General features: G+C 47.7%; 1 protein-coding gene across 2 annotated transcripts in view; it reads right to left on the reverse strand.

The window, feature by feature from the left end:
• SLC38A5 (solute carrier family 38 member 5) overlaps positions 1-22314 on the reverse strand; it is a 49738-nt gene that overhangs the window by 10587 nt on the left and 16837 nt on the right. Inside the window, exons 1-10 of one of the 2 annotated variants that reach the window (XM_079960096.1) lie at positions 19889-19903; positions 19574-19788; positions 16355-16439; positions 12948-13063; positions 12053-12126; positions 10711-10803; positions 10025-10106; positions 4019-4101; positions 2038-2096; positions 1681-1830 (exon numbers count right to left, since the gene is read on the reverse strand). In XM_079960096.1, the coding sequence (XP_079816222.1) occupies positions 1681-1830; positions 2038-2096; positions 4019-4101; positions 10025-10106; positions 10711-10803; positions 12053-12126; positions 12948-13063; positions 16355-16439; positions 19574-19665 (834 nt within the window). In that variant the 5' untranslated portion in view covers positions 19666-19788; positions 19889-19903. Of the gene's footprint in view, positions 1-1680; positions 1831-2037; positions 2097-4018; positions 4102-10024; positions 10107-10710; positions 10804-12052; positions 12127-12947; positions 13064-16354; positions 16440-19573; positions 19789-19888; positions 19904-22314 lie in introns of those variants that run through there. The other variant, XM_079960095.1, reaches the window with a different exon arrangement.

The raw sequence follows: 22314 nt of genomic DNA on the forward strand, positions 1-22314 counted from the left end.
AGGTCCATACCAGGAACTGGCAGCCTGTGGCCTTAGGGTCACATAATGAAGAGTGGGTGAAATGAGTGCCAGGGGAGTGGCAGAAAAGGAGGGTCTCCACCCATTTTTTGCACCAATCCTGCCCACCACCCCTGAGAAGTGGCCCTTCATAGAAAAGGTTGCCCATTCCTGGTTTGAACTACCTTGATATGTTTTATGGATAAAAGTAATCCTAGCTTCATTCCAGAATTACAGTATCTGATGTTTACATAAACATTTTGGAAACAGAATTGTCAGGGGTTGGATTCGTAATTTCTCAAACTTTTTGGAGTCCTCTGTCCATAGGAATCCCAAGTGAGCCAGTAGTTTTTACTCAAGTTTGCTTGGCATTCTTCTTCCTCACTTACTGGAGAATTAAATGTCTTCCTTGTATTTCTGAAGTAAAATGTAAAAGGTAAAACACCCCAGGACAGTTAAGTCCAGTCAAAGGTGACTATGGGGTTGCGGCAAAAATATCGCTTTCAGGCTGAGGAAGCCGGCGTTTGCCCACAGACAGCTTTTCTGAGTCATGCAGTAAACCGCTTCTGGCGCAATGGAGCACCGTAACAGAAACCAGAGTGCACAGAAACACTGTTTACCTTCCTGGCGCAGTGGTACCTATTTATCTGCTTGCACTGGCATGCTTTCAAACTGCTAGGTTGGCAGGAGCTGGGACAGGGCAAAGGGAGCTCACCCTGTTGTGGGGATTCGAACCGCCGACCTTCTGATCAGCAAGCCCAAGAGCAGAGGTCGGCAATCTAAGCCCTGTGGGCTGGTTCCAGCCCCAATGGGTTCTGGATCCGGCCCGCAGATGGTCCAGAAATCGTCGCATGGTTCTGATTCATATCATTCGGAAATCGCTTCTGCACATCCCAGACGCCAAAAATTACTTCTGCGCAGGCGCGGTTTTCAGCATCTGGGCATGTGCAGAAGCGATTTCCAGCACCGTGGACATGTGCAGATGTGTTTTCCGGCTTCACGCTGCACCGGCCCGGCCCACGGACGATCTCCATGGGAGTGATCCGGCCCATGCCCAGTATGCCTTGCCGACCTCTGCCCAAGAGGCTCAGTAGTTTAGACCACAGCACCATCCGCGTCCCTCCTTCAGACCCACGTCTGATGCGCACACACACACACACACACACACACACACACACGGGTTATCAGATCTCCCATAAAAACCTACAAGTTCACTTCTAAGCTCCTCATTTGATGCAGTTTCTCTATGCCTTGCAGCCACTTTTTAAAAATAACTTTTTTTACTCAAAATTAAAACAAAACATATTATCCAGAAACATATCATCCTTATTCCTCCCCATTTTTACTCCCTCCCCCCACAGAACTCACCCACCCCCACCTCCCGACTTCCCTCAGTTCCAGTCTTTGATTTCTCTAAAAATGCTGTTTTCTGCATGTTAGACAGCTGCATAGATCCTCAAACTATTTAGCTGATTATTATCAATAAAAAGTTTGTGAATGTTTATTCAAAACCAGCCAAGGAGTCCAATTCGCTTTGTTGCGTCTTCAAATACTTTGTAAAGGATTCCCATTCATCTTTAAAGTCACAGTTATCCTTGTCCCGTTGCTTGTATGTCAACCTTGCAGCCACTTTTAAGTCACTACACGTCCCCCAGAATCCTTTTCAGGATCCTTCCTACTAACCTGGGAGTTGACAGTGAAGACTTCAGGAGCACAGACATCATCATCATCATCAGAACCCAAAGTGCCATTGTTCCCATTATAGTAGACGGGGGGCTTTTCAGAGTGCGTCCCATTGAGGGGGCAGGGAATCTCAAATTTCTTGTAGATCACCTTTAAGGCGGGAATGAAAACTGATGTTGAATACCAAGCTTGGAAAAGGAGCAGGGAGTGGGGGGAGAAGCTGCCCCAAAATCCATTTCCCCGTTAAGTACTAGGAGCCCTGGATACCCATTTCCTATTACACCTGGCAGCTTATAAAGAAAACACAATTCTCCAGGTGGGAGAAGACCGCGCTTCTGAAAATTCCCATCAACTCACCGAGATGAGGAAGAAACACATACAGGTGAGGGAGAGCCCACTGGTATAGCCAAGATAACCTGTGAGGAGAAGGAGGGAGAGAGAGAGAGAAAGAGGGAGCACATCAAGCTTCCACATAGAGTAAATGTTAACAAGGATTAGAACAGGTCCCCTGTTCAGTTCTTTTCAACCTGCTTGTAAACAACACAATTTCTTGCTCAACATGTTATCTCCATGCCATGGGTAGGCAAACTAAGGCCCGGGGCCCAGATGCGGCCCAATCACCTTCTCAGTCCGGCCCGCAGACGGTCCAGGAATCAGCTTGTTTTCCCATGAGTAGAATGTGTCCTTTTATTTCAAATGCATCTCTGGGTTATTTGTGGGGCCTGCCTGGTGTTTTTACATGAGCAGAATGTGTCCTTTTATTTAAAATGCATCTCTGGGTTATTTGTGGGGCATAGGAATTCATTCATATATTTTTTTTTTCAAAATACAGTAACGGCCCACCACATAGTCTGAGGGACGGTGGACCGGCTCACAGCTGAAAAAGGTTGCTGATCCCTGCTCCATGCCAACAAAAACAGCACCTGTTGCACCTCTCTCTCTATCGTTCTGCTAAAAGGCACAAGAGCCCTGATCACAAACAAACAAACAAACAAACAAACAAACAAACAAACAAACAGGGTTAGGGCTAGGGGGAATACTTGAAATTAAAATCTCTGCAGTTTTGCCAGACTAGGAAGCACATTTAGGCCGCCCTATAGAGGGGACGTTGGGGGGATAGGGTGAACATATTTATTGGGTGCTTCCAGAACACCACTATTTTGTGACGGGGTTCAATGGCGCACCAACAAATTCAGGTTGCACAACTTAAGGTGAATAGGCACTGTTGCAAAGCAAACCCACTTCCCCTAAAAGAATCGATACTTTTTTCGCAATAAGGAAAAGTGACAAAAAAATGCACTGGATAGCGTGAGATAACTCTTGCCCGACTTCCACGCAAACAAATCAGAACCAAGTGTTACATGAAAAGCTATTGCTGTCTAACCTCTCTGTGCCAACAAACCAGAATGAATGCTCCATAAATAGGTTGGCTGGAAGGCACTGCCGTGATTCACATGGGCAAAGGTCTGCTTGCAGTGGAGACAGTGGCTTCCTTAAAAAATATTAATTACTTGATCAGGAAAGGGCGTGTGTGTGTTGTCTGTGAAAGGACCCTCTTAATGGTGGCCACGGACCACCCTATCTTCATTCCAGGAACATTCTGGGAGCACAGAGGTAAGTGGCAACCTACTCTAGAAGTAAACTTTGACACCTATTTATTTACTTAAAATAAATTTCTTAAGACTGGCCCAACCCCCTGCAACAGGACATACAGATTCTTCTTCACCTGCAACATTTCCCATGGGCATGCAAGCTGAGAGGGAAAAGTAATTCCCCAGAGGAGGTAGCAGGTTTGACTGGACAGTGTGAGAACAGGATGCTACTCATATGCCAAAGCTGATTCCCTCCAGCAGAGGGCGGGAGAGACACAGACAACATTGCCTTCAACTCTCAGGGAAGAAGGAAGGAAATGTTCACTGCAGTGACAACACACACAGGGCCGTCTTTAGCATATGCAAAGATCTGCCCAGTGCCCCCAAATTAAACATTATTATGACTCACCCGCCGGAGCGCCACTTGCAATCATGCGTGCTGCCATTGCTGCCTAGCGTCTGCCCGATCAGCGGAAGCAGCCACCTGTCACTCACAATTGCTGCAGCGGCAGCCAATACACAGCGGACATTGCCGCAGTCACCAATCGCCCACCAGGTAGATAGTTTAGAGCTTAGGCAGCTTCAGTGACAGGTGCCTGCTGCCCCCCAGAATTCGGCGCCCAGGTGCCCCGCACCCCTGGGTAAAGACAGCCCTGCAGACACACACACACACACCGTGGCTGGGCCATTGCTTATCCAAGTGTACCCAAGCAAAACACCAGGGACAGATGCTCTCTACCACTTACCCAAATGTTTCATCATAGCCAGGGGCAGGATGACACCAACACTGACAACGATGATCAAGACATTCCCGTTCATGTACCACTCGCTGAAAACAAACAATATCAAGGTCACAACAGCCAATGGATGCTACGTTTTCCCCCTCAGGTGAACAGAGCCAAAAGTAAGCAGGGCTCCTGTCCTTTAACCGCTGCATCCAAGAGGGAATTTGGGCAGCTTTTCTCGCCTTTGTGCAATGAGCTTGAATTCCCCCTTCTGCACAGTGGCTGGGAAGCACAGGGTCCCGGTTCCCGTCTCCTCCGTTAAGTCTATATGGATATTAATGAGCAAAAACAACCAGCAGGATACTTCCGAGAGAGGAAGCCATGTTACAAAAAGCAACAAACGCACCTGGCACCCTCAAGGTCTTGCAGCTTTTATAAACTTTTGGAAAGCTGGTGTCCATGTCATCAGAAAGCTTGTGCGCATGGCAAATGCCTTTTAAAGTTATTTCTGCTGCAACAGACTCAGGTTTGCCATTCCCTGCTACTGTAATGTGCTCTGCATGGGGCTTCCCTTGGGATGGATCTAGTAGCAGATAATGCAGAATTTTGCAGCCGGACGGCTGAGAGGAGCCGCTGGGCATGCACACCTTACACCAGTGCTGAGGATGTGCACTGGTTGTCAGTCAGCTACCATAGAATCATAGAGTTGGAAGAGACCACAAGGGCCATCGAGTCCAACCCCCTGCCAAGCAGGAAACACCATCAGAGCACTCCTGACATATGGTTGTCAAGCCTCTGCTTAAAGACCTCCAAAGAAGGAGACTCCACCACACTCCTTGGCAGCAAATTCCACTGTCGAACAGCTCTTACTGTCAGGAAGTTCTTCCTAATGTTTAGGTGGAATCTTCTTTCTTGTAGTTTGGATCCATTGCTCCGTGTCCACTTCTCTGGAGCAGCAGAAAACAACCTTTCTCCCTCCTCTATGTGACATCCTTTTATATATTTGAACATGGCTGTCATATCACCCCTTAACCTCCTCTTCTCCAGGCTAAACATGCCCAGCTCCCTTAGCCGTTCCTCATAAGGCATCGTTGAAGGTCTTGTTGACACACAAAGCTCTGAAAAACTCAGGTCCAGGTTCCCTGAAAGATCACCTGTCTTGTAAGCCTTTGCGGCATCACACCCTACAGAATATCATAGGGCGGTGGCCCAAAACAGGCACTTTGTTATTGCCCCTGCACTGTGGAATGTGCTTCCCTTTGCCATACAGGTGGCTTCATATGTCTTGGAAAGAATTATCTTCTGCCCAGGCTTTCCCTGACCCATAAGATCAGACCCTGTTTTCCATCCTCTGGATTTCTGTTTCATTGATTTTTGCATGTTTTTATGTGTTTCTATATTGTGGTTTTGGGACATGGGTGGCGCTGTGGGTTAAACCACAGAGCCTAGGACTTGCTGATCAGAAGGTCGGCAGTTCGAATCCCTGTGACGGGGTGAGCTCCCATTGCTCGGTCCCTGCTCCTGCCAACCTAGCAGTTTGAAAGCACGTCAAAGTGCAAGTAGATAAATAGGTACCGCTCTGGCAGGAAGGTAAACAGTGTTTCCGTGCGCTGCTCTGGTTTGCCACATGCTAGCCACATGACCCGGAAGCTGTACACCGGCTCCCTCGGCCAATAAAACGAGATGAGCACTGCAACCCCAGAGTCAGTCACAACTGGACCTAATGGTTAGGGGTCCCTTTACCTTTATATTGTGGTTTTAACTGTTTTAATACGTATTTCTATTTTATTTTTTAATGATATACTGTTTGCTTTTAGACAGCACTTCTTAACTAGGCAGTTTATAAGATATCTTGGGTACCAAACGCTAGGAAAAGCCCTCTGCCAGAAACCTGGGAGACCCAGCAGCTCCCAAGACGAGATGGAACAGCGCTGGATGAACCAGACTGTATAAGGGAGCCTCAACAGAATATTGATAGCTTTAATTTTTAGTTTTCATAAACAAACTTTCCTAACCCCAGTGACTCTAAGTGGAGGCATGAGAATAAAAAACCACAAAGCATCTTCTAGACCAGGGGCCTACCCTGAGACAGCATTTTGCGGGAAGTGAATTTAACTGTACACAGTTAAATTCCGCCCCCTTTTAGTCACTCCGCATAATCAGCCAAAATATAGTCATGCCTCGTGTTGAAGCAGCTTCAAGTTAAGTATTTTTGGGTTGCACTCTGTGGCGACCCAGAAGTAATGGAGCGCGTTACTTCTGGGTTTCGCCGCTTGTGCATGCGCAAATGCTCAAAATGACATCACGCGCATGCGCAGAAGTGGTGAAACACGACCCATGCACACGCAGACGCGCAGACGCATCTTACGTTTACTTCAGGATGCGAAAGGGGCTCTGGAACGGCTCCTGTTCGTATCCAGAGGTACCACTGTACAGTGGTACCTCGGGTTACAGACACTTCAGGTTACACTCCGCTAACCCAGAAATAGTGCTTCAGGCTAAGAACTTTGCTTCAGGGTGAGAACAGAAATCGTGCTCTGGCGGCACGGCGGCAGCAGGAGGCCCCATTAGCTAAAGTGGTGCTTCAGGTTAAGAACAGTTTCAGGTTAAGAACGGACATCTGGAACGAATTAAGTTCTTAACCCAAAGTACCACTGTATAGGTGTAGCTTTTCTTTTCCTTTTGAGTGAAATGGAAGGCAAGTTTTCTTCTACCATGCTCCGTGAAGCCCAACAAGGATCCTCCCAGCTTCCAGGGCTACATTCAGCCGGCACAATGGACACCAGAACTCTGTATCTTGGCATCATCTTTTCTATATCTATCTTTTCAATAGCCAGTGTGGCAAAATGGTTAAAGTACTGGACTAGGAGCTGGGAGAGGCCAGGGTTTGAATCCCCACTCAGCTGTTCAACGGATGACTTTGGGTGAGTCACCATCTCACAGCCTAACCTACCTCACAGGGTTGTTGTTAGGATAAAATTGGGGGTGGGGGGGGAGAGGAACCATGTACACCACCTTGAGACTGTTAGAAGAAAAAGGTGGTCTATAAATATATAATAAGTAAATAATATTTATTCAACTCACGGTCCCACTTTCTCCAACAGTAGCAGCCCTGGGCCTCAAGGGTGACTGAGCGAGATTCTCCCTCACCCCAGAAACTTAGCATTTTGATTTACTGTTTTTAACAGCTGGGAGTGAGAGGTTCAAACAACATGTTACACAACACAGCTATGTGAAACATTAGCCAGAGGTTACTTTCATACGAGGCAGCCTTGGGGATGGGGGGGGGGCCTAATTTTTGGTGCAGTAGCGGCAGGGAACGGAGGGGCGCTTAACCTTCTTTCTGGTCACTTTCCTCTGCAAAAACTCCTTCTTTTCCAGCCACTTTTTCTCCTTCCCTTTATCTAACTCTGGACTGGATAATGTTACAAGACAGCTGCGTTTCGATGTGGTAGTTTGGCCCCAGGTTCAAAGCGAACATCAAGTACAGGTGTCAGGGGGCAGGTTGTAATTCACTTGGGGACCTGGGAGAAGAGTCGGTGGAAGAAGATTGGAAAAAATTTAAAGATTATTTACAGAAATATTGTAAAATTAATGAGCTTTAGAAAAATGGTGGAATGAAGTTATATGGCTTTGGCAGAAATGTTATAAGGAACTAGGTACAGATAGATTGTTAATGTATTAAAAGGAAAAAAAACAAGGTCAGAATATGTTAAGATTAATTACAGGACAGAAAACAGAGGAAGATGGAAAGGAATTGCTGAAACAGTTAATTGAAGTGGAATACAAAAAGGGAGGCGTGAGGAAGTCAATGAAACAAGTGAATGAAAGCTAAGTTTGGAAATATTGGAAGTGTTTTTAATTGTTCTTGTTTTGTTTTGTTAATTCAATGTTCTATGTAGTGTTTTTGTTTTTGTATTGTATTATATTGATTTGTTTAATTCTTTTTTTCTTTTTGTAATCTTTAAACTCTTAATAAATATTATTATTTTTTTAAAAAAAGGTTGTAATTCACTTGGGGGGGGGATGTGCCCTACGCGTTTCTGTTTGAGGGGGGTTGGGTCCTCCAATTCAGGACACTGCTGAGGCCCCAGAAACTCTCCTGCTCAGGGAAGGCATGTGAAGAGGGCAGAAAGCCCCACGCTGGGAGCCATTTATAGAAGGGAAATGGAGCCAAAAAAGGCCAGCTGCTTCCCTCCATAAAACGGCTCCGAAGGCCTCACAGCAGACCTAGCTTGAAGGGAAGGTCCAAGATTGGGGGGGGGAGAGAGAGAAGGGGAAGAATCCTGATCCACTTTCATCGCGGGTCACAGTGGTCCTACGATGGCTCCAGAGGGAAGGTCAATGCGGGTTCAGATCCTTAAAATAACCACGGATGTGATTGGGTGCTGCCCCCAAGTTGACTCTGAGGTTGGTGTTCTCACTGGCTCGAAAACTTTAATTTAAAAATCTGTTGGCCATCGTTAAATAAAATAAAAACAACTGATATTAAGTTGAAATCACACCAAAAAAAACACTCCTGTGGAATAAGCCGAGGAATGCGTCCAGGCAGGGCCAGGGAGCCTGACGTGACCTTCCAGGACTCCAACTCCCATCAGCCCCCACCAGCAGAGCCAGTGGCCAGGGATGCTGGGAATCCTAGTCCAACTGTATCTGTAGGGCTGCAGGTTCCCTATGTCCACACTAGGGGTTGTGGAAATGGGTCTTAATTGCTTTAGTAGTACTTTGGGGTCAAGTCTGGTTGTCCTATAGCAGTAATGATGCCCAGGAAGGGAGGGAGGAAGAGAAGGAAGGAACTGAAGACTGTGTGTGTGTGTGTGTTTTCCTCTTCCTCTGGGAGTTTGAGCTATTGTTGTTGTTTATTCCCCTCTTTTTCTTGACAACAGCGGGGTGGGGGGAGTGTTGGTGTTTGGTCCCCCTCCTTGCAAGGGCTCTTCTGTATATATCTGAACAAGCGAGAAGCGAAGTTACAGGGAACCAGGCAGAGGGCCTTCTCGGTGGTGGCGCCCGCCCTGTGGAACACCCTCCCATCAGTTGTCAAGGAAATAAACAACTATCTGACTTCTAGAAGACATCTGAAGGCAGCCCTGTTTAGTGAAGTTTTTAATGTTTGGAGTTTTATTCTGTTTGTAATGCTCTGTTGAAAGCAGCCCAGAGTGGCTGGGGAATAAATAAATCTTCATCATCATCATTTGTTTTCCCCTCCACTCTGGAAGTTTGTGCAGGGGCGGACTTTGGCAATCTTTCACAAAATGGCGCCCTGAGCAAGGCCAAAATTTGGCACCCTCAAATGGATCTCCTCAATAGTGCATCTCCTCAATTTGGTGTCCCTCAGCTTGGCACCCCGTGTGGGGCAACCACCCACACCACCCTAAACCTGGAATTGGTTTGTGTTTGTTGTTGCCCTTCCTCAGCTCTGGGGCTTGGATGCTTCCCACCCAAACACCCAAGTTCTGTTTCTTGGTTTGCCATCCCATTTCCCCCTGCCAGCCACACTTCTTTCTGGGGTCAGTTTGCTTGCTTTCCAACCTCCTTCTCTCTGCATGACAGATGTTTTTGTCGCGTTCCCACCCCTCTCTGCACACACACACCCTGCCTTGGAAAGATATGGACTCTGTGCATTTTCCCTTTTTCCTGCTCCCAGCCATACTGCCTCCCTCTCAGCATCTACAAAACACACACCCCACATTGTGAGCAAGCAGGGGAGGGGACAGCAAATCGTAGCAGAACACACTTCCACAGGCCACCACAGGCATTTTGTGGCCTGCCATGGCAACCATTTTGTTGCGGTGCTCACAATTCTTTTTGAAAATGCCAAAAGCACTCAGAAAGGTTGCAGATGATCTGGGCTAAGCAAGATCAAGTGAGGCCCTACTAAGTCACCTTCTATTTCTTTTCTGATTAAATTTGTACACTGAGTGTGGTCACTGGCCCTTCCTAATTTTTATTTTAAAATAAATAAAAAGAAAACAGAAACAACAGAGGGGGAAAGGTCAGTGCAGGACTAAGAATTGTTGTTTTGCTTACCCGTTGTCCCCTGACAGCCCTAAGAAAGTTTGGATCACAAGTGGCAGCTCAGATTTAACGATAAACAGGTAGCTGGACATTGCTGTGAAAAGAAAAAGCTGTCAGGAGGATTTCCCTTCTTGACCTAGCAGGAGGAGAGCAATCAGCAGGGCCGCAGGACAAAATTTTTCCACCATTTCGCATACAAGCCAAATCAGGTAGCAGGTATGATTCATGAGAAAATGACCAGAGTTTCGGCACCCTATACAGTTCTTTACCCACACATTCTCTCCTGCTAGCAGTAATACAGGATAAATTTGGCACAGACAAATGGACTAAACGTTCAGGGCAGTATCCAGGTAACATGCCCTGTAAGCGCAAGGATTTCCACTTGCACAAGGAGACTTTCTCCTCCTCTAATCACCCTGTGCAAGCCCCACACTCTCCCAAATCTTCTTCGAAGGGTTGGGGGAACCCCTGGAGCAGTTGGGGGGTGCATGGAGGGGGGGAGAGCGGGAGGAAGTTATACTGCACATACAAAAATGAATGGATAGGATGCTTCTTGCCATTATGCTGGGAGACAATCAATAATGCCTACAGGTTGTGGAGCCCCAGACTTGTGGCAGGGGGTCGGGTGGGCTTTGTGTTACTGTGACAGATTGTTTCTTAGCCTCACAGAACATCTATGGGTCAGAACAAGCCCTTACCTCCTATGTTGTGTATTGAGATTATCACAGCTGCAACCACTTTGCCCCCATGGCCAAAAGCCCGGAGTCCCAGCTGTTCGTAGGCTCTAATTCCTAGATGAAAAAGAGAGATGCAGATTGTTGTTGTTACTGTTATTGGTTTTTGTTTTTTTTACAAATGGCTAGGAAATCACCTTACTTGTAACCCATGGCTCCCAGTTAGTGTCACCGCTCCTCCAGTTCAGCCACCGCCCCTCTATCTACCAGTGAGGCTTCTCCCATCATGAACATTGCCACTCGCCACTCCAGCTCTCATGGGACATTCCCTATTCTGCCTCGTCAGGAAAGTGTGCGATTCTACGTTAAGGCAGTGAAAGGAGGCCCAAACATGCTCTTCAGGCACAGCTTGCCTGGTCCCAGCTGACACAAACCACTACAGAGATCTAAATCAATTGCAAATGCCAATTCACCTCATGCCTCAATCATTTTAATAACCAGGAATCTGGGCACTTTGGAAGCTGCAGGTGGCAGTTGTGGAAGAGAGGCTGAGGAGAACGTTTAAAGCATGGGTTTCTCTGCCATGGCTTGTCAGATTTGGCAAGTATTGGTCCTGTTCCAAAAGCCTTCAAAGCTTCTTCAGCCAGAGGCAGAACTGGGCCTTAGTGAAGACTTGACTTTTTATCCCCCCAAATTTTTTTTATTAAGTTTCCACTGAAATGACGTTGCATTTTAAAGTTGCATTTTAATCTTGTTTTTTAAGCTCTATTTCAATCAATTGTTTTTATTTGGTGTTAGCCACCCTGAGCCCTGAGTGCTCACTGGAAGGACAGATTGTGAAGCTGAGGCTCCAGTACTTTGGCCACCTCATGAGAAGAGAAGACTCCCTGGAGAAGACCCTGATGTTGGAAAAGATGGAGGGCACAAGGAGAAGGGGGCGACAGAGGACGAGATGGTTGGATAGTGTTTTCGAGGTTACCAGCATGAGTCTGACCAAGCTGCGGGGGGCAGTGGAGGACAGGAGTGCCTGGCGTTCTCTGGTCCATGGGGTCACGAAGAGTCGGACACGACTAAACGACTAAACAACAACAACACCCTGAGCCCGGTCTTGGCTGGGGAGGGCGGGGTATAAATAAAATTTATTATTATGAAAAATAAAGATCTGTGCACTCACAAATACAGCGTGTCAGCGAAACCCTTCTTGAACCAATTCCAATTGTCCTCTAAAGACACTGTCTGACTCTAGACAGAGGAATGAAGTTTCCTGCTCCCCACGGCCAGAACACCTTTGATTTGTGCCTCTTGGGGCAAGTACAGATGGTATCCGAGGAGCAGCGAAGGGCTTCTACCGCTGCCCACAACTTACCCACAACGCCAGCGCATTTCAGCAGCAGGTGGATGGAGTAGGACGACAGCAAAGCAATGCAGATCAGAAGCACCCTAGTGAAGAGATGGACAAAAGCAAGCATCAGCCACACACTGTTGTCCCAGGGGCAGGGCCTGCCAACTCCCCAAGCTTCAAATCCAAACCTAACTCCCTCCCTTCCTGCAGCCAGGCACAGAATCCCAGAGGCCACAGAATCCTATCAAACCTCAGACAAGGGCAGTCCAACTTTTCATACCAAGTGGGCTACAAGTGTAGTTTGATGTGGAACTTGCGAGCTGCACACTTGTCTTGTTGGGAAGACGGGGAGCAAGGCCGACATTTGTCCTAGAGCCCCCCCACCTTTTCCCCAAAGCTGTGAGAGTGCTAAGTAGGCTAGAGGTTCTAGGACCCTGGCAAAGCTTCATGTCTCCTTCCCAACGCCTCACTGACCCAGATGTGGGAAGCCAGGGCAAGGACTGGGGAAGGGGGGAAATCAAATGTTGGCGAGGGCAGCCAAAAAATACATTGAGGGCCGGATGTGGACCGAGGGCCATGTGGTGGACCGCCCTGCTCTAGGCAGGACATCTCCTTTGCATGCCGAAGGTCCTGGGTTCCATTGCTGGCATCTCAGGTGCCTGAAAGCCTGGACAGCCGCTGCCAGTTCCTGCAAATGCTACCAAGCTAGATGATCTGGCTCTGTGTTGGGCGGTTTCCTCTGCTCCTACGAGCCCCCGTTTGGGAATTTGCTGCTCAGCTATGCTCCCCAGCTCTGTGCGTGCTGCCCTGCCAATGGCCTGTGCCCTTGGGTGGGATGAGTGGGGCGCATTCCCACCCGCTTCCTTCTCCCCAGGGCTTTGAAGCCTCCCTGGCCAGTGTGCCAGGCAGGGGCACTCACACAAAAAGGACGATCCCCGTGTTCCTCATGGCGTAGGCCAGGCCCAGGATGCCGCTGCCCATGATGGCGTTGCTCAGGTTGAAGACTGACATCCCAAAGGACGTCTTCCCCTCAAACTGCAAGTCAGAGGGGGAAGGAAGAGTCAAAAATCAGGTCAGGGAAAAATGGTGGGGCACACGCAACACAAGCAACGGGTTTCGCTTCTGTGGAGGGGGAGAGACCATGTTGTGGATAATGCATTGTTAACAACAACAACAACAACGCACAGCAGGGAAAGGGAGCCATACGACTTCCTGGACTACAGCTCCCATCATCCTTGACTGTTGGTTATGGAGGCTGGGGCTGATGGGAGTTGGGAGTCCAGCAATATCTGCAGGGCCACAGGTTCCCCACTCCTGACGTAAAGGGACTGGCGCCTATGACAGAGTCTAGGAGCCAGGAAGAATAAGGAACTTGGAGAACATGATGTTCTTGCTGGTGGTTGGGTCAGGGGTGGGAGTCTTGGCTAGTAGGAGCAATGTGGGAGGCAAGAAGAAGAAAAAGAAGAGTTTGGATTTGATATCCCGCTTTATCACTACCCGAAGGAGTCTCAAAGCGGCTAACATTCTCCTTTCCCTTCCTCCCCACAACAAACACTCTGTGAGGTGAGTGGGGCTGAGAGACTTCAGAGAAGTGTGACTAGCCCAAGGTCACCCAGAAGCTGCGTGTGGAGGAGCGGAGACACGAACCTGGTTCACCAGATTGCAAGACTACCGCTCTTAACTACTATACCGCACAGGCGTAGTGCAAACATTTAGACCAGCCTTCCTCAACCTGATGCCTTTCCATTGTTGAAGGACTACAGAGCCCATCATCCTTAATCGCTGGCCAGAATAACGGGCTGATGGGGGTTGCAGACTAGGGGGAAACCTGGAGGGTTGCCGTCTGGGGAAGCTCCTCAGTTCAGACTGCGGAGCTGGGAGATGCAGGGGCTCCTCTGCTCAGGCCTCAGAGCAGCTGGAGCAGATTGGGCTAGTGAAAGCCTCTTGAAAGGCAGAATAAGGAAAGGGGCAGGAGGGGGCTTTTAACTGGCAGGACGGTTTTGATGCGCAAAGTATGAGGAGGAGAGACAACAGTAGTCAGCTTCTAGGAGAAGAATGGCCAGAGTTCAGAACAGACAGGTCTAACTCTTTGACATGGAAACTCAACTTTAGCATCCAACAGATACTGAACCAACCATTGTAGTCAGATTCAGAGGGACTGGCATCCTTCAGTGAAAAATTATGGCTGTGGGGTCTGGTTATCTGCTGGGTGCGTAGTTTGGCCCTCTGGGTTTGATGCCTCTTCTCTTAAAGAAATAATAATTATAATTATAATAATACTCTAAAGAGACTTTTTAAAAGGGGACAAAATGGCACAGACATCACCAGGGCCTGCCCACCCATGAGGCAAGCTGAGGTGACTGCCTCAGGCAGCAACATCCATAGGAGCAGCATTTCCGACCTCCAAGAAAGGCATGGTGGCATCAATGGCTGAAGTAAACATGTTGGAGAGCGGATCCGCTGCCTCCTTGGCAGGCCTCCCTCCAATGTGGGCTCTTGGCAAATAGGAGGCACCGCTGGTCTCCTCCCACTCCCAGGGAGGAAAGTGGGGGGGGGCTGCCCTCTGGAGTCTCCTGGGTTCTGTACTCACCCAGTGTGATTCAGAGCAGGCCCCTTCCCACACACACCACTGCCTTTGATTCCCACTTCAACCACCTGGGAAGGTTGGTTTGATCCCCCCTTTTGTGTCCAATGTAAATCTTCACTCCCCCTTTGCTCCCAGGTTGGGGGTGCGCCATATTGTGGCCTCAGGTGTCAAACCGTCTTGGGCCGGCCCTGCACATTACAGCAGGGACCAGTGTGCTGCCATTTACATCACAGATGAAATTCAACAGGAGCCCCCCAACACTGCTGCCTGCCACCACCTACTATGCCTACAATAGACCTTCTGTGCTGCTGGGGGGGCGGGCACAGAGGCAGAATGGCATTTCCCCATGTGCAAAATAAAGTAGACTCTGCATGGGAAATTGTGCAATCCTGCTCCAGATGCACAAGCTGCTTGGTATTTGTCTGCTACTTGAAATTTTATTTTTGGGGGTGAAAAAAAAATTATGATATTGAGATGCACAGGACTTGATGAACTGTTTGAGCGAAAGGCTCTGTTCCGATATGCGAGACTGGATGCCAGGCTAAGACCAAGCAGCCCCTATGGAAGGAAAAAGCTTCGACCAAAGAAGACCAAGAAGAAGATTGGCAAAATAAATTACTGAACTATGCAGGACTATTTATTACAAAAAATGGCAATTGTTCAATGCATATTTTTTAAGCTTTGTGTACAGATTTTCACATTAGTATAACTTTTAAAAGTCACTTGTAATAAGATGAAGAAGTTTTAAAAATTGGATTGTTAAGTATATAAGGTTTTATGGACGTGCATAAACAAGCATCTTATAATGGAACCAAGAGGGGGAGTGGAGGGAAGTTGACTAAAAATTTATGGTTTAATTTGGTTATGAATTTTTTCTTTTCTGTTTTTTTGTTTTGTTACTTTTGGAAAACCAATGAATTGTTATAAAAAAATATATAATTATTTTTGAAGAGGATCCTGTTGGTCGTGAGCCTGGAGCGTGGAATCCAATGTAATGGATATAAATATGCTTATGTGCCCACAGTAAGCATCATTAATAGGAAATGGGCCACAGAGAATCAGCAGAAATTAAAAAGAAAAGGGGCAAGCAAGCGAATGAAGGGAGAAGCTGTGGACAATGATAAAGACGGAATCTCAAAAGAGGAACTGGTTGCCTTGTTCGGGTGCAGCTCTTGCTACTGGGATGTGCCATTGGAGATTGACTGGGGGGGGGTGCAATCACAATGCTTGAATGCTTCCCTAATATAATAAAGTCCTTCCACATATAACACTAGCATGTTGGGGAGAACAGCTCTTGTGGCTAGCCTCCTCTAGGCCATGCTGGTTTTCTGTTAGCATGAACTGGTTTAAATGGGAGATCCTTCAATGCAGTCTCCCCACCTGCCGTTTAAATGGAATGGCACCATCCAGGAAAAGCGATGGCATGTGATTCCCCTGGTGGCTGCTTCAGCTCTGATGTGGCCAAAAGGTGCATCTGGCAGAAATGAGGGCAGGAGGAAAGATGAGGAAAGCAAAGGTTGCAACATCCGTTGGCCATGCACAGAGCCCCTTGCCAACCCCATAAATTCTGAGTATGGAGGATCGTCCTATATATGGTTAGGGAGAGGGCATGTGGACTGTTAACTGGAGTTCAAAGAAAGCAGATATCCTGTACATTGGGACCTCTTAAGAATGGATGTCAATAGTCTCAGTTTCTACCCAGTGTGAGATGAGAATATCAGGGCTCTACGGCCACCTACGTCAGTGAACTGGTTCAGTTTCTTGCTAGCAATGTGGGGCAGGAACTCCTCTTCCTCAGTCAAAGCACGCTCTTCTTCCTCATAGCTGGAAGGGAAAGAAACACAGAATCAGGGAAATGGACGTAGCCCCAGAATTGGGCATCAGCAAGAACCCCAGGTGCCAAGCCTGCAAAATGGCTCTGTCCAAAACAAATGCACTCACGTTTTGTATCCCCACCCGACCGGATGCTCTGTTCTGACAGCTCAGCAAGCCAGTCAATTCCCCCCATCAAATATTGTCACCAGTTGATTTCCTGATGTTTGGCTGCAGTGAAGGAGAATCTAACATCCCAGCAAGGAAGGGTCGTAGCTTAGCAGTAGAGCAGCTGCTCCACAAGCAGAAGGGTCCAGGTTCAACCCCAGGAACCGCCAGGTAGGGCTGAGAAAGAGACCCCTTCCTCAACCTCTGCCCGTCAGTGTAGACCATACTGGGCTATATGAGGCAATCTCACTTGCTGGATCATCACCTTGTCGTGGTGAGTGGGCTTGATTGTTCCTATGGCCCTTGTGAGCAAAGCCATCGGGAGTCTCGTACTCCCAACAGGGTCACCCAAGACGGTAAGGTCAAGGGGAAGGAGCTAGACAAAGAATGATCCCAGAAGTCCTCAATGACAGAACAGGCAGATGATAACAAGTGGTATGTTACAACGGCTGTGAAGGCGGATGAAGGCTGCAGCACATAAGAATCTACCAGTCATCGTGATACTCATGCCATTGGAATAGAGCATGGGTAGGGAAACTAAGGCCCGGGGGCTGGATCCGGCCCAATCACCTTCTCAATCCGGCCCGCGGACGGTCCGGGAATCGGCGCGTTTTTACATGAGTAGAATGTTGTCTTTTTTATTTCAAATGCATCTCTGGGTTATTTGTGAAGCCTGCTTGGTGTTTCTACATGAATAGAATGTGTGCTTTTATTTAAATTGCAACTCTGGGTTATTTGTGGGGCATAGGAATTTGTTCATTCCCCCCCCCCAAAAAAAAATATAGTCCGTCCCCCCACAATGTCTGAGGGACAGTGGACCGGCCCCTTGCTGAAAAAGTTTGCTGACCCCTGGAATAGAGCCTTACTGCAAACACTTTGTGTTGGTCAGCGTGCACACATAAAACAAATTCACGCACAGGCGTCTTCCTAAAACCCATTTTATGGAAGACAATCTTACTCAGCTACGAGTGGTCACCAAAGAAGAAGATATGAGGCAATGGTCTGGCTCAGAGTAAGGCTGTTTCCTGTGTTCCTATTCTGCTTGAAGAACCAATCTGCTGCCTACGGAGCACACCTTGCCTTTAAAATCTGGCCTTTGTTTCTTAATAGTCTCCGTTTCTTTGCTTCGTTTTGTTTCTTTTCTTTAATTGTGTAACTGCAGACCAGCCCTGGTGCTCCAGGATAAAAGCTGAAGAGAAAAATTGTTGAGTGAATCATCCACGTTCACACAAACCTCACCTGGCGTAATTAAAATGCGTCCGTTTTTCTTTAATGTGATTAATTACTACAAAAGCTATTTTCATTCTTTCACAACAACAGTTAATTAACTGCACAGTGTCAACTCAGAAGCAAGAACCAACCAATTTGGTGGGGCTTACTCTCAGGTTAAGCAAAGGATGGCAGCTTAATTTATTGCTTTCATCAGCCTAATTATCAAACCTGTTAATGATTAGGCTATCTTGCTTGTTATTGTTGCTCCAGCAGTGAAGGCTTTAAAAAAGTGTGACCATCATTTGACAGCCTTGACACACCTGCAGAATTTTGACATATCAGTATGGAGGCTCTGAAAGAACGCATTAGTGACTAATGCATTATTTGCACAGCCCAAATTTACATGAAGGGCAAATAATAGCTGGGATCTGAAGCTGCTCATGAAAGAGGGGGAAATCTGTCACTTCCCTCCCCAATCTGCAGCACTACCTTCTTGGTGTTTTGTTGCTTAAATTAAAGGATAAGATGCATTCCCCCCTCATTCTATGCACAGAAGTCCAAGAGTTATGTCTTACTTCAGAGGTGGTGATGGGACAGCATTTTCCACCACACCAGAGGGCTAACTGAGCTCAGGGGACACAGGGCAGGCCTTAAGGGACTCTCCAGAATCTGCCGCCTGAGGCAGACCCCTTCACTCGGTCTAGTGGTAGGGCTGGCCTTGCCCTCTGCCCCATCTCCCACACAAAGGGCACTCCAACCCCCAGAATCATTTTTTTCAGGAAACAGGAGGAACGCAAGCCCCATTCTGTGCAACACTGTTCCATCCACAGAGGGGAAGCCAAGAGCCAAGTCTTGGAAACTGCCACAATCCACACAAAATCAGGATATGGTCCCAGTGCATCGATGGGACTTCAAACCTAAACCATCTGCTTCCCATTATCCAACCTAAGAGTGTAAGAACAGCAATCACATGAAAGGTATGGACAATCCAGTCCCCTACCAGTGCTCTCCAGATATTTTGGACAGTATTGGCTGGGGCTGCTGGGACTTGTAGTCCAAAACATCTGGAGGGCACCAGATTGGGGAAGGCTGTGGTGCTCTTTCTCCAACCAGCCAGATGCTTTTGGAAAGCTTAAGCAGGACAAGAAAGCAACTGCCCTCCCTTATCATTCATCCCCAACATCTTGTCTTGAGACGCATAACACCTCTCGACACAGCAGCTCTCCCTACCCACCCCAATCCCCTCTCTTATTTACTCTGCTGTATTACAGTACACAGGGCTGCATCCAGCACCGCCATCCTGCTCACCCAACACATTTCTTCTTGTGCAACAGGTTTTCCCCCTCCACTCCTTGCCGCTGCAGCCAGAGTTCAAAATTTGCCCCTGACATCTCCACCATCTGGAGGTGCATGCCTGGGCATCCTTGGGTCTGGACTGTTTTCATGCACAATACCCCATCCAGTAGAATTTCATCCATTCTATTTTATCTGCACAATCGGAACGAACTTCAGGAACCAAAAAGTTGTCTTAAAAAATGTGACGTTCCAGCTGCCCGGCCCCAAAATGGCAAACAGACATTCTGTTTTGGCAACTGTAACCCTGTTTAAAGGAGCCGTTTGGCTCCTAGCTTATATATCTGAGTTTCTAACAGTGCCTGCAGCCCCTCCACAAGCACCCACCCCCAAATCTGCTCTCCAAACAGTTGGAGGACCCTCTGGAGCCAATTTGAGGAGGGGAAGCACCTAACACCCCCCTCAAGACTCACCCATCTTCCAGGACAGCAGCCTTGTCACTATCAGACAAGGTCCCATTGAGCTTTTCGGTGCTTGCATCCTCTCCCATATTCTGTAGCTCCATCCTGGTGATCCTCTGGCAGGTGTGTGTGTCTCTCTGTGTGTGAAACTATCTGGGGTAAATCACCAAGTAGGGCAGCAGCAGCAGCAGCAGCAGCAGCAGAGCACACCTTGATCAGCAGCACACCTGGGGACATGGAGAAGTAAAGAATTCAGCAAGCAATGCACTGTAAGGTTTACAAAGGGCCGCAGGGGTTGGAAGAGGGTGGCTCCTGGAATCAAGATACCTAAATTCTCTTCTTCCCAGCTGCAAAGTAGGTGTGGAGGGAAGAGTCGTGAGGCGCTGCCAGGAGAGGCATTGCCACTGCCTCTTCATGGGGTTTAGTGAATGCCAGAGAACAGGCAGTGATTCCAACCCCTTGCCTAGGGGGGAGTCTGTCCCGACAGGAGGTGGGTGAGGAGGGAAGGATGTTACCCAGTTCCCCTCCCTCCCTCCCTCCCTCCCTCCCTCCCCTTCAGGCGCAAGCTGGCAGGCTGCCCTGTCTGGCATTTCCACACATCCTCTTGCCACCCTGGGAAGGACAGCATGTTGTACCCCAGGCATAAACCCCACAGAAGCTCCCCTCTCCTAATATCACTCCGAGAGAAGGCAAATACTGCACTCAGAAGACACTGTGCAAAAACAAATCACGTTCGCTTTTCATGCTCCATTCTGTTTCCAAAAAGCTATGGCCTTTTTTTTCAGCCGGAACTCATGGAAACCCTGTTCCGGCACCTCTCAGGTGGGCGCTATTGCTATTATAAGAGAACATGGAAGGCCTTCAGGGTGAGCTCCAGGACCTCTTTTTCTAGAAAAACAGCACGGGCTGTCACAAAAATTATTGTTCTCATTTTTATTATTTCAATGCATCAGGTATTAAATGTGTAACAACATTCTAGCTGCCTGTGAAATACATACAATAAATCTGTATTTCACTGGTTTTAAGAGGGTAGGTTTTGTAGCTGCTGCTTTGTGCAAGGACCCGGATGACACAAGGGGCAAAAAGGGATGGGATGGGAAAGAAGGGCAGAGATTTCCCCAATAGTGCAACGCCAGACGTGTGCCTGTGTTGTGAACAAGCCAGATGTCATGCCTGGGAAAAGCAAGTGGCCTTTTTATTGCACAGAAAGTGTTGAGTTCTAGGATTTGAGGGAGCTGGCGCCATCCTGCAGGCGCTTCCATCCTGAGTGCTGCTATTTTGGGGTGGGATTCGGTTCCATATTGGCAAATTCAGACACCATGGTTAAAATTTATTGGGAGGTCTTGTGCAACAAACCCACACGCCCCACAAAAAAAGAGATGGGCCTTTTTGTGATAAGGAAAGTAAGGGGGAAACGCAGTGTGCTCATTAAATAGCTAATGCCCTTTAATCTTCTTTCATGAAGGGTGGCATACAAATTTAGTTAACAACAACAATCAGGATGAACGCTGAACATTAACAGGTCATTTGGAAGTGCCCTCAGTCAGAAGTAATGCAGGAAACAAAACAAAGACCCCCCCCCCCCCCGACCCCTGTAAGACCCATTTAGTTTCAGTGAAGTAATACACTTTCCCATTTAAGGAGCCCCCACCCATTAAGTCCAGACTCTAAAGTTACAATACTGCACCACTGAGTCTCATGTCCAGCTTTGGGGGGAAAGTTAACCCACAGCACAACGTGGACCATCACGTCTACTCAGAAGTCTTACTGAGTTTGGTGTGGTCAGGACTGCAGCCACAGTCCGTTGGGGCAAAAAAAGAGGAAAAGGGAACTAGGAATCCTGTCCAGGGATGGCAGCATTAGTTAGCTGGGAGAAGGGAGCTGCCTGGATCTCTTAAGCCTGGATCTCCTTGGCCTCTTCTGATTTATGGCGTTGCTTGCTTCTCTGATATGCTTCGGATGACCCAAGTGCAAAAAAGGCCTGGACTTGGCAGCATCAGCGGCAAGGAGTGGCATTCTGTTTAACTCCTGGAATGAGATCTGCAGGCCCTGTCCAGGCTAGCAAACTTTCTAGACTCGGTATGACCTCATTCCTGGGGAGCTCAAAACATTTAACTCTGGTGGTGGGGATTGTGAACTGACATGGGGTAAGAGAGGACAGGCAGCGTATGTACACCAGCTTTTGCTGAAGGGTCCTGACGGACTAGGGTTTTTGTTTGTTTGTTTGTTTCGATCTGCAACAGGCATTGATTCAGCAATAGTGCATAAATGGTAAACTTATCCTGGGCTGTCCACACAGTCATTCTGTTTATTTATTTCCCAACTTTCCTCCCCAAAACAGCCTAGCAGTTCTGTGATGCTCGAAGCAATGAATCTTCAACATCAATTTCGTTGGACCGGTCATGTTGTGCGGATGCCTGATGATTGTCTTCCAAAGCAACTACAGTGGTATCTCAGGTTACATACGCTTCAGGTTACAGACTCCGCTAACCCAGAAATAGTGCTTCAGGTTAAGAACTTTGCTTCAGGATGAGAACAGAAATCGTGCTCCAGCGGGGCGGCAGCAGCAGGAGGCCCCATTAGCTAAAGTGATGCTTCAGGTTAAGAACGGACCTCCGGAATGAATTAAGTACTTAACCCAAGGTACCACTGTACTCTATTCCGAACTTAAAAATGAAAAGCATATTGCTGGTGGTCAACAAGAGTGTCTCAAGGCAAATCTAAAAAAATGTAGTATATATATATATATATAT

The sequence above is a fragment of the Podarcis cretensis genome (assembly GCF_951804945.1).
Source record: "Podarcis cretensis genome assembly, chromosome: 17".
Classification (NCBI taxonomy): domain Eukaryota; kingdom Metazoa; phylum Chordata; class Lepidosauria; order Squamata; family Lacertidae; genus Podarcis; species Podarcis cretensis.